This window comes from Ipomoea nil, unplaced genomic scaffold, assembly GCF_001879475.1.
Source record: "Ipomoea nil cultivar Tokyo-kokei standard unplaced genomic scaffold, Asagao_1.1 scaffold3054, whole genome shotgun sequence".
Lineage (NCBI taxonomy): Eukaryota > Viridiplantae > Streptophyta > Magnoliopsida > Solanales > Convolvulaceae > Ipomoea > Ipomoea nil.
Window position 1 is genome coordinate 116,554 of NW_017619482.1, and position 12,594 is coordinate 129,147.

Consider the following 12,594-nt stretch of genomic DNA (forward strand, 5'->3'; position numbering starts at 1 on the left):
CCAAAATAAATCATGTAACCAATGAATGTTATTCTATTTCTGACATATTCCATAAACCAAACATGTCATTAGTTCCATGAATGTTATTGACACTAATAATATGTTGGTTCACGGTGTGAAATTAAAAAATAGTCATTTTTTATTTGGTTGAAAGTCTGAAATTTATATTTGTTTTTGTTTGATTCATTTAAAAAAAAAAACATGAACATAAATCTATGACAAAGTTATTTCTTAAAATGTATTATTATTTTAATGATAATTATTATTATTATTATTATTATTATTATTATTATTATTATTATTATTTATATTAAAATAAAAGTACAAATGAAAATATATATTCTCATTTCTCATTTTATTTGTCATACTTAGTATTTATTGGTCAAATCAATTTTCTCTTTTTTGCTTATTTTTATTAGCATTTTCTTATAATTTATAAATTTGATTTTTTTTTTTTTGTGTTTAATATTAGTTTTAATGTAGTTTCTAAATGTGGAAGTTCTACCTACTAATTTTAAACTTAATATTATAAAAAAAATTAAATTGTTAATAAGTTTAGTCAAGTCTCGTGCAGTACATCTCTTGTCTCTGGTTTTCGATTGCTCAAATTTTTATACGATCAACCTCCGTGAAGTAAGCAGATCAGATTGGAGGCGGCATACGATCATCTTCCCCTACTGCCATCCCCACCGCAAACAACGTCAGCCTTCATTGTCTTCTCTGCCTTCACCGTCTTCTCTTCTATTCTCCGCCTTCGCCACCGGTTACGCCTTGCCCCACCCGTCCATTTTCACCGCTACCAGTCGTTACTCCCTTAATTTCGCACTGTTGTTTTCATTTGCTTTGTTTTACTGGTTTAATTTTGTTTGCCGTTTCTGTGTTTTTCCTCTCGTTGTTTTGACGAGTTTCTTCCTCTCGTTTACTGGCCAATTCTTTTTCATAAAGCGTGAAACAATAAAACTGGTAATGGCGTATGTGAATCTCATCCTGGGTGACAAACATGACAATGAAAAAGAGATTCATCTGAACTATGATATGCAGTTCATCCCGATGGAGATATTGTCAATGGATAAAAGAATAAAAATAGATACTCAGGTGATGTGCAAGACTATTCAATTAGTTTCAGTCTTGAGTACGTTTGACCAAATCATTAAAGAAGCTTTAAGTTCCTCCAAAGATTTCAGCTTCAAATTTATGAAACAGTCTGCAAATTAAGTTTTCCCTAGAGAAATTGTTTCTATGTCTGATTGTAAGGAATGTTTGACCATTCCATCGATCTTTATTGTAAACGTTTCAACCTATGATTAATGAATTAGCTTCTTTATTTTCAAAGAAAGTCTCGTTAACTAAATCATAATAAAAATATGTAAATACATAATGTTTAACTTATAACCTACTCAGTAAAATTAAATATATAAATTGACAAAAATAATAATTATGAGCTAAATAAATGGAAAAGGATAATATTTTAGGATGTGGGTTGGACTGAATCAAGACTTCTATTGTTTTGTTTCGTCCCAACCCAACTCTAATTTATTCTTCCAAAAGGCTGAACCCCAACCCTAAGGGCCCTCACACCCCGGCCTGACAGAGCATTTGGGAGGATGTAAATCATGGTGACTCAACTAAACATGAACCACAGAGGCTAGACTGGTGCTCACTGCGCACAAGGAGCCCCCCTCACTCTGAGAGGCCAACTCTAATTTATTGAATCATTATTGTGTGGACCATTGTCTATACAAGTTGTGTGGATCATATTTTATATACTGTAAAATAATGTACATTTAGTACAAAAATAATGCACACTCAGTACAAACATAATGTACATTATATTCAGGAGATGTACATTATTTTTGTATTGAGTATACATTATATTGTATAATGTACATTCAGTACAAAAATAATATACATTTAATATATTAAAAATATACTTTTTATTATGGTTCACATAACATTGTGTGGATCATGATTCACACAATAATTTGCCTAATTTAATTAGATATTGATAATTGTAATAACTATAAGCTAAATAAATTGCAGAATAAAAATTATTCAATTCTATAGGATTTTTAAGGTTATGGGCCGAGCACTATTTTTATTGTTTAGTTTGGTCTAGTCAAATCCATATTTTAATTAACCATTGAAAAATGTAATAAATCTAAACTATGTTAGTTTGGTGAAAATTCATATTAGTTCGGTTAACGATAGGGGTGGACAACTCGGTTTGGTTTATCCGAACCGAACTAATAATAGAATTGGTGTGCATTCATGTTGAGTCTCACGTTCTCACCTAAGAGGTGGTTCTCATTTGATTATTAATGTGTGTATGTCTCTCTCTCTCTCTCTCTCTCTCTCTCTCTCTCTATATATATATATATATATATATATATATATATATATATATATATATATATATATATATATATATATAATTAGGTTCAAATGCGGTTGGTGCGCCCATGTGCGGTTAAATCTGAGCCATTGATCTTGCTTAAATCAACGTCCATGATTATCAAAAAAAAAAAAAAAAGCGGTGGCAATTTGGTAAATTTTGCATCTAGGTCAAATTTAAGGTGCGTAGTTTTTCCTTCTTAAGATACGTGATTTTTGTGCTTAAGGTGCGTGAATTTTATGCTTAAGGTGCATGAGTTTTGGGCTTAAGGTGCGTTGCTTGTGTGCTTAATGTAAGTATTTGTTGAAACTTAAGGTGCGTGATTTTCATTCTTAAGGTGCATGGTTTTTGTGCTTAAGGTACATGAGTTTTGTGCTTAAGGTGAGTAGTTGTTGAAACTTAAGGTGCGTGATTTTCCTTCTTAAGGTGTGTTGCTTTTTGTCTTAAGGTGCCTGATTTGTATGCTTAAGGTGCGTCAATTGTGTGAAACTCAAGGTGAGCTATTTTAAAACTTTAGGTGCGTGATTTGCGTTCTTAAAGTGCTTAATTGTGTACTTAAGGTGCGTGGTTTGTGTACTTAAGGTGCATGATTTGTATACTTAAGTTGCTTTGTTTGTGTGCTTAAGGTGCTTTGTTTGTGTGCTTAAGGTGCGTTGCTTGTGTACCTTAATGTGCACCATTTTAATGCTTAAGTTGCGTCAACCGCACGGGAAGCCTATACTCACACCTGAACCCTTCCATATTTATAAATAAATAAATAAATAAATAAATAAATAAATATATATATATATATATATATATATATATATATATATATATATATATATATATATATATATATATATATATATATATATATATATATATATATATGGGTACGCTCTAATGAGAACAAACGCCTAGGAGAGAAATAAGAACAATTGACAACTGTCCACGTGTCCAGATCAACGAATCAAATGTGATTTTAAAAAAATGATGCGATGACATTTTCGTAAATAACTCAAACTTTGGTGCAAGTAAATGTGTTATAAGTGCAAGTAGCTGGTGCACCTTTGCAAGTAAAATCACTTACAAGTGCACCAATTTTCACTTACAAATGCAAGTAATTTACCTTGTTAACATTCGTGCACCTAGGTGCAACTAATTATAATGTTAGGTGCAACTAGTTATAACGTTAGGTGCACTTAGGGTGTGTTTGGTTCGCACATAGGAATCGGTATCAAATACTTGGTAATGGTAATGTGTTTTGGTGAAAATATTTCACATGTTTGGTAGTAGGGGTGGAATGGGAATGGTTACTAATAGTAGTGCTTGAGAATGAATAAGGGAATAAAACCCTTATTGTATTTGGGTATGGTTTTTCAATTGATGGGGTATTCGAAACGCATAGTAGTGTTCTAAAAACCTATCAACCAAACAACAACAATCACTTTCATACCCATTCCTATGGGCAAAACCCACCAACCAAACACACCCTTAGTATTTATGTTCAGTGTAAATTTTATTTGCACCTGTAATACATTTTACTTGCACTTGTAATACATTTCACTTACACTTCGATGTTAAATTATTTACGAGTTAGATTTGGACACGTGAAAGCATCCATCTAATATTATTTAATGGTCTAGATTAGATTAAGGCTCTATTTGACAAAGCTTATTTAGGAGCTTATAGCTTATTTTAAGCTACTAATAAGCTATAAGCTCTGTTTGGTAATGTTTCCAAAATAAACTCCTAGCTTCCTAACTTTTTTTCCAACTTTATCCTTATTATTTTAAAGAAATAACATAATTTACCCTTCCCAATTAAAACCATTTTCTCTTCTCCTTTATCTGCAACTTTCACCGCAAATATTATTATTATTATTATTATTATTATTATTATTATTATTATTATTATTATTATCATTATTATTATTATCATTATTATTATTATTATTATTATTATTATTATTATTATTATTATTATTATTATTATTATTATTATTATTATTATTAGATTTGCAACAATATTGCTACTTCATTATGAGATGCTAGATCATGATTATGCTAATAGTTTTATTTCAAAATATTATTTTTTAAAAAAATAAAATGTTAAATTTTAATATGTAAACAAACTAATTTAAATTTTATGAAGATGCCCTTTTTAGTCTTTTTACATTTATCAGTTTCTCAAAAAGCTAATTTTACCAAACACTTTCAATCGTAACAACTAGCTTAACAGCTCATCAGTTTTCAGCTCCGAGCTTATAGCATTTCAGCTTTCAGCTCATTTTCAGCTTTCAGCTCCTAGCTTATAGTTTTTCAGCTAGGTTTGCCAAACAGAGCCTAAGTGTGTGTGAACACGCATTAAATGTGTGCAAACGCGATTAAGTGTGTTTGCACACATTTAATGCGCGTTCGTACACACTTAATCTAATCTATACCATTAAAAAATATTAGATGGATGCACATGATGTGTTCTCATATTCTCACCTAAGCACATGTTCTCACTGGAACCCTACCCTTTATATATATATATATATATATATATATATATATATATATATATATATATATATATATATATGTATATGTATATATATATATATATATATACATATACATATACATATATATATATATATATATATATATATACATATACATATACATATATATATATATATATATATATATATATATATATATATATATATATATATATGTATGTATACATATATATATATATATATGTATACATATATATATATATATATGTATATATATATATATATATGTATATATATATATATATATACATATACATATACATATATATAGATATGTATATATATATATATATATATATATATATAGATATATATATATATATACATATATATATATATATATATATATATATATATATATATATATATATATATATATATATATATATATATGTGTGTGTGTGTGTGTGTGTGTGTGTGTGTGTGTGTGTGTGTGTATACACACGGAAGAGATCAGGTGCGGGGAGGGCTTCCCGTGCAATTGTGCGGGTGGACACACATTAAGCATTAAACTGACGCTTAAGTACACAACGCACGCACATTAAGCACACAAACAAAACACCTTAAAAACACAAACTCACGCACCTTAAGCATTAACATGGTGCGGTTGTGCGGTTGGACGCACCTTAAGCATTAACATGGCGCACCTTAAATACACAAATCACCACGCACCTTAAGTCCACAAACAAAGCACCTTAAGAACACAAATCACTCACCTTAAGTACAACAACCACGCATATTAAGCACAGAACAAAGCACATTGAGCACAAAACTCACACACTTAAGATTTTAATATGTCTCACATTAAGTATAAACTCACGCACATTAAGTACAAAACACATGCACATTAAGCACAAACCTCACGCACATTAAGCATTAAACTGACGCATTTTAAGTATTAACTCACAGACCTTAATCACTAACCCCACGCACCTTAAGCACAAACCCCATGCACATTAAGCACAAACTCCACGCATATTAAGAACAAATCTCACGCACCTTAAGCACAAAAGCCCACACTTTAAGTTTTAACAACTATTGACATTAATCACTACCCCATGCACCTTAAGCACAAACCCCACACACATTAAGCACAAACTTCACGCATATTAAGAACAAATCTCACTCACCTTAAACACAAGAGCCCACACTTTAAGTTTTAACAAGTACTCACATTAAGCACAAACCCACGCACCTTAAGCACAAAACTCACGCACCTTAATTACGCACAAGACTCACGCACTTTATATACAAAACTCACGCACATTAATCACAAAACCACTCACCTTAATTTTGACCTAGATGCAAAAATTACAAAATTTTCACCGCATTTTTTTTTAATTTTGGTAATATTGGACGTTGATTTAAGCGAGATGAATGGCTCAGATTAAACTGCACAACCGCTCCTGAGGTGTTCACCCGCACCAGAACTGATTTATATATATATATATATATATATATATATATATATATATATATATATATATATATATATATATATATATATATATATTTTGACCTAGATGCAAAAATTACAAAATTTTCACCGCATTTTTTTTAATTTTGGTAATATTGGACGTTGATTTAAGCGAGATGAATGGCTCAGATTAAACCGCACAACCGCTCCTGAGGCGTTCATCCGCACCAGAACTGATATATATATATATATATATATATATATATATATATATATATATATATATATATATATATATATATATATATGCTCCGGATCCCATGAGGTCACATAGATAGATGAGTTTATGAGATCTAATCATATCCATTAGATCATTGCATATTAAAGGGTGAGATTGAAATAGATTTTGTATGCATTTTAGGTGGTAGTCTATGCATAAGGGTGAATAAGTAATTGTAATATAATAGATATTTATGGTTACAAATAAATTGGAATATATTCCATGATTAGCAACTGATTATGGGATTGGATTATTTATTAACGGTAATATATTAGTATTGATATTCTGGTGATTCCTGAACGCAAGCATTCGCCATACAGTCTCAAGGTGCAGCGGTTGTTTCACATCAACGGCCACAGTGATGGTGCTACCGGACATAGGTATGTGCATCATTATTTGAACTATTATAGGCTTTTAGATTGGTGTGCATATATTATGATGAGTCTGTGCGTCGGGATACCGTAGTGTGCAAGTTAGTGCATTTCGAAGCGTGGGTGTCTAATGAGTGCATGAGGGTGGCGTTTACTGCGAATATTTTTACGAACGGGGGTTTTGGTTTCTGTGTATTGATTTTTATTTTCTTGTTTATGTGTTTTTTTATTTTACTAGCGTGGTGGTTTTGTTTGAGGTGTTGATTTGTTGATGGGGTGTTGTGCGAATCGGACGGTGACGGGGTTATTTATTTATTTATTTTTCTTGAATTTTTTTTTTTGTTTTTCCCCGGATTGTAATTCGTTAGGGGGTTGTGCGATATATAATTATGGAGTGTGCAAATGACCATTGTTGTTTTCAATAAGGTGGTGGTGAAAAAGTTATTTTTGATTGGTTTTGTTTTGTTAGCATTATTTGGGTGGAGTGTGTACATATGTTTGTTGGAGATATCCTATCGAATACATTTACGAATTAAAACATATATGACATGTGTTGAGTTTTGGAGAGTTGTTTTCTTTATGCAATGTTGTTTTAATTCCCCTGCATATCAATTTTTCTTCGTCACTATTGGTGTATACGCTTTGGTTTTTTTTTATTTGTTTGTTTTATAAAAAATGTTTCATCCTTTGCGAGGGATTTATTAAGCCAGGTGTAGTAAGTAACATGTTTATTGGACGTTATATTCACAGCCTGTGCATTCTAGGGTTTAAACATGTGCAAGGTGCGTGTTGGGTAAGTGCAACGCAGTTAATGAGCATGTGCAACGAATTAAAAACCCATACGCAGATTACTTATTATGATGATAAAAAGATGACTTGTGGTTTACTATAACGAAACATATGTTACAGGTGTGTGCAGTGCAAACGCCACCGATGTAAACGAATCAGAAAAGGATTGCAGAATGGATATTAGCCCGGGAGGTACGAAATATTGGTATACAGAGAATGTGACCGTAGCCTGAAACCATATGAAGTTCAAATGTTTAATACACTGGAAGATGGAATCCAATTTTATACGAAGTATGCCGCAACAACCGAATTTGATGTGCGTCGAAGTTCGGATAAAAAGAACAATTTTGGTATTGTTTTGAAAAAGGATGTAGTGTGTTCGCGACAAGGGTTTAAGGAGACTAGGGGCAAAGAAACTTTGGGTGAAGGAGGGGGTTCGGAGAAGAAGCGACGGCGGACCACTAATAGAGTTGGTTGCGGCGCTAGAATTGTAATGAAAATAGTTGGCGACAGGAGATATAAGGTTCACAAATTTGAAGAAAGACACACACACTGTCTGTGCGAGGAAAGTCACAAACCATTTATGAAAGTCAATCGCAAATTGGAGATTGCACACCAAGAATTCATTACTAAGTGCGAAAAAGCAAACATTGGTGCAAGCAAAAGTTTCGACATATATGCCGAGATGGTAGGTGGTCCGGAGAACGTGGGTGCGACGCAACAGGACTTTAAGAATTATAGGAGAGAGCTATTAGCGTAAATGAAGTGGGGAGATGTGCAAATGGTTATATCAAACTATCTTGAGCAGAAAACAGATTGTGCTGATACGTACTTCGAATACGGGGTGAACGCAAATGATCAATTAGCTCGTGTCTTCTGGGCGGATGGTATGGCAAGGAAAAACTACGGTGCGTTTGGCGACGTGGTATCCTTTGATGCAACGTACAAAACAAATAGGTATGAGAGAGTTAATTTAAATAGATGGGTGTGTAAATTTAAATTTGTGGCGAAGGGTGAGGTTATCTTTGGGTAACGACGTATACAGGAATTAAAGAGTATGATGTGCATAATAAGTACGTCTGTGCGTGTGTGTGTAAGTTAGTTCTTGACTTGCACGGTGCGTGTATCTTTGCGTAACTACGTATAATGTAATTAAAGGGCAGTCTGTGCATGGGTTCTAGGTCTGTGCGTGTGTGTGTATCATGTGCGAGCTTTACAGTAGGTCTGTGCATGTGTTTGCAATGTTTGTGCTTGAATTATTTTGCCAAATATGTGACGGCCGATTAATTGCTATATATTGCTTTCAGGTACCACCTTGTGTTTGCCCATTCACAGGAGTAGACAACCACAAACGATGTGTGACGTTTGCAGCGGCCCTGGTTGATAAGGAGGACATGGAGTCGTACAGTTGGGTATTAAAACACTTCAAGAACGCAATGGGGACTGCACCGCCTATAATAATAACCGATCAAGAACCAGCTATGAAAATTGCAATCGCAGATGTGTTTGGAGGTAGTCGACACCGTTACTGTATGTGGCACATAATGACTAAAGTTAGCGAGAAAGTGGGGGCTGAGATGTCAAAGAATAATGAGTTCCGAAGGGCATTGAATAGTGTTGTGTGGAACGAGAAATCAACGAGAACAGAATTTGAGATTGGGTGGAAAACAATAATTGGGAAATACAACTTACATGAAAACCGATGGCTAACCCGTATGTACGAGGAGCGTGCGTCATGGGTGCCCGCATTTTTCGATGATGTGTTTATGGGTGGGCTACTACGTACCACTTCCCGTTCAAAGGCGGAGAATAGGATTTTCCAGGGTAACATGAACAAGCACTTATGCCTGGTAGAATTTTTCACCCGTTTCGAGCGTGCGGTAAGAAAACAATGAAAGAACAACCTAGAACTAAGCGCAAGTTGCATCGGACATACCCCAGTTTTTGAGACACTACTACGCATTGAGCGATCAGCCGCAACAATGTACACATCGACTATTTTTTATGAGGTCCAAAAGGAAATAAGTGCAGGGTGTTTTAAATGTCGAGTTCGAGCATTCACTGAGGCAGAAGGGTTGAAGACATATGTGGTTGAGGATGAAAACGAGCAACGATACACAGTTATAGTGCAAGATGGGAGCAACATAGCATGCACATGCAGAATGTACCCAAGAGTTGGTCTCCTTTGTAGCCATGTTTTTGTCGTACTCAAAGATGAACGTATCGATGACATCCCCCCCCCCCCCCCCCCCCCACAACATATAACACCCCGATGGACACGAGAAGCTGTGAAGCACTCCCCCACTGATAGGGACGGAGATAAACAGAATGGTAACAATACTTAGGCGCATGGAAACAATGAGGAAGGACAACTAATGAATATATTTCATAGATGTTTGGGCAAGGCTAAAGGAAGACCCGAAAAAATGAAGGAGATGAGACTGTGCATGGAAGAGTTTGAAGCAACATTCGGGGAGGATGAAGAACCCGAGGTGAATGAAAGTGGGAAGCGTGCAATAATGGAGTCGTATTGCAGTGTCGTAACCCCAAAGACGATAGAAGTGCATCCACCTCCAGTAGCAAAAACCAAAGGGTCTGGCAAACGAATGAAATCAGCAAGGGAGGCAGCAATGATGGAGCATTATAAGAAAAAACGCACATGCAAAACATGTGTACTGGCCGATGGCCATAATAGCCGAAGCTGCCCACGAAAGTAGTTAAACCATTAGTCCGTTATTAATTATTAAACAGAAGTACAAACATCTGAATAATGAGTGTTTTTTGAGATTCTAAGGTGATTAAATGTTATGGGCAGCTGATGTGCAAATATCCTGGTGACTGTGTGCATTGCGCGTTAAGAGTAATTAATTTTCTTTGGTTTGTGCATGATTTTGTTAATCCAATTCGCATTGATACTAGCATGGAGTTCGGTGGTAAAAAACCCGAATTTAAAACAGAAGTTGAATAAAGTGTAATTAAAAATGAAAAGAATACACTCTAAGAAATCGAATAATACCGGCAATGGACCGTTTGAATAAATAAGGAGAATATGTTGATGTTAAAAATATAGAACGCATTTGTGAACATGTTAATGGAAAGTTTATAAATCTTTTGATTGTGCCGACCCGAGCGCGAGTAACCGTTACAGTTGTAGCATGAGCACCGATACGGACATGCACTAGCTGTGTTTAAAAAAGCAATATAAAAAATAAAACTAATAAACTACGTGAATTCGACAAAATAAGACAACAGAACGTTCGAATAGATTAGGAAAATACTTAGGTGTTAAAGTCTAAATGACTAACGAAAAAACGTGTAGCGTATACACCAAAATTAAAAAACGATTTCACTGATCACAAGACAAATGGGCACATATAGAGAAATCTCTAATGCAAAATAATGAATGGATTAGAGATTGCACTAACCATGTCAATATCCGACCATAACTCATATGGTGACACCTGCAAATCGGCCTCTAACGCAGCAGAAAACCAACCCAACCGGTGAGACCATGCGGCCGTACTTTGAACCACCGAGTACAACTGCACTACAATAAAATATCAGTACCGAAATGAAACGGTTTCTAAGGGAAAAAGAGACGACCTATAAGGCGAGGATGGGCTAACCGTTGTGGTTGGGGATGCAAATAACCGCTTTGGTGCACCAACCGGTTTGGTCCTCTCACGGGCATTCAAAATGCACGACCAAGCACTCAACACACCCACAAGCACTTGATTCCCTTCCAAAAATGACACAAAGTCGAATCGACGAGCAGAACGGCCACAGTAGTTAAATAATTCTGCCGTCCTGTAACATTAGAAGCAATAAATTCAAAAACACAATGCAGGTCGAAATCCCGAAAGACCAAATGTAATAAAGCGAAAATTCTTACAAGTCAACATTAGCAGTACGAGCAACCAAATCATAAACTGCTTGAGGACCAACATTATTGGCAACATGTATATTGGCAGCGCGAGTATGCGTGAGGGGCGCATAAGAATTGAAATCGATGGTGCGCAAAGCACCGACATCCTGCACTACAAGACGTGAAGACTTGATTGGTGCTGCACGCATTGACGGACTGGATACCACGCCCTTGCACGGACCGAGCGTAGTGTTTTGCTACGACATGAAAGCAAACCAGGGATGAATAAATATGTACAAAACAATTTAAAAAGGCGTGGGCAAAAAGCAACTAGAGAGACAACAATACCTCAGGAGGAGTTGAAAATACATGCTGAGAGGTGGTACAACTTACACCCCGCCCACGTGCAGTCACGACCCCGTCCGTAACGGCAGCCCCAACGGACAGTGCTTTTGGGGCAACCGAGAGTTGGTGTTCCAACGCACGCACCTATTACCAACATGGTTGTGGGATAGAGAGGATTGAGATTGATGGAATAATTTTGGGCCAAAAACAGGTATACTGATAACAAAACGGCATCCACACTAATACTTACAGGTACACAAGGTGCAGACCTACTACCCCCGGATGGAACATTTGAAGTATCACCCACATATTCGCGCACAATTGCATCCACTTCCTCCCAACATTGGGTAGGGAGATCTTGGGACAACCCAAGACTGAACGAAGAAACGTCATCACATCCCTAAGGAACGCAGAAAGAACAATAAAATGAGCAGTGGGTGCATAACAAGTAGAATGTATGTGCGAAAGGCCAAAAATTACTGCCCATTAGCAGTTAGTAAGGTAGGACCAACTGTTATACAACACATCTGCACCACATAGAAAGTACAGTACCATGCGAGACAACTAACATACCCCAGTTAACA

General features: G+C 35.2%; 1 protein-coding gene across 1 annotated transcript; it reads left to right on the top strand.

The window, feature by feature from the left end:
* Nucleotides 1–966: 966 nt before the first annotated feature.
* LOC109163957 lies at nt 967–8,560 on the top strand. The gene is made up of 2 exons (XM_019312690.1): nt 967–1,095; nt 8,168–8,560. Exons 1-2 carry the CDS (start codon nt 967–969, stop codon nt 8,558–8,560), a joined length of 522 nt encoding a protein of 173 aa, XP_019168235.1.
* The last annotated feature ends 4,034 nt before the right edge of the window (nt 8,561–12,594 follow it).

Coding starts and splice junctions, on each gene's coding strand:
- LOC109163957 (XM_019312690.1), top strand. CDS start 967: ATGGCGTATGTGAATCTCATCCTGGGTGACAAACATGACAATGAAAAA. Junction 1,096..8,167: donor GAATAAAAATAGATACTCAG/GTGATGTGCAAG, acceptor GTTTTGAAAAAG/GATGTAGTGTGTTCGCGACA.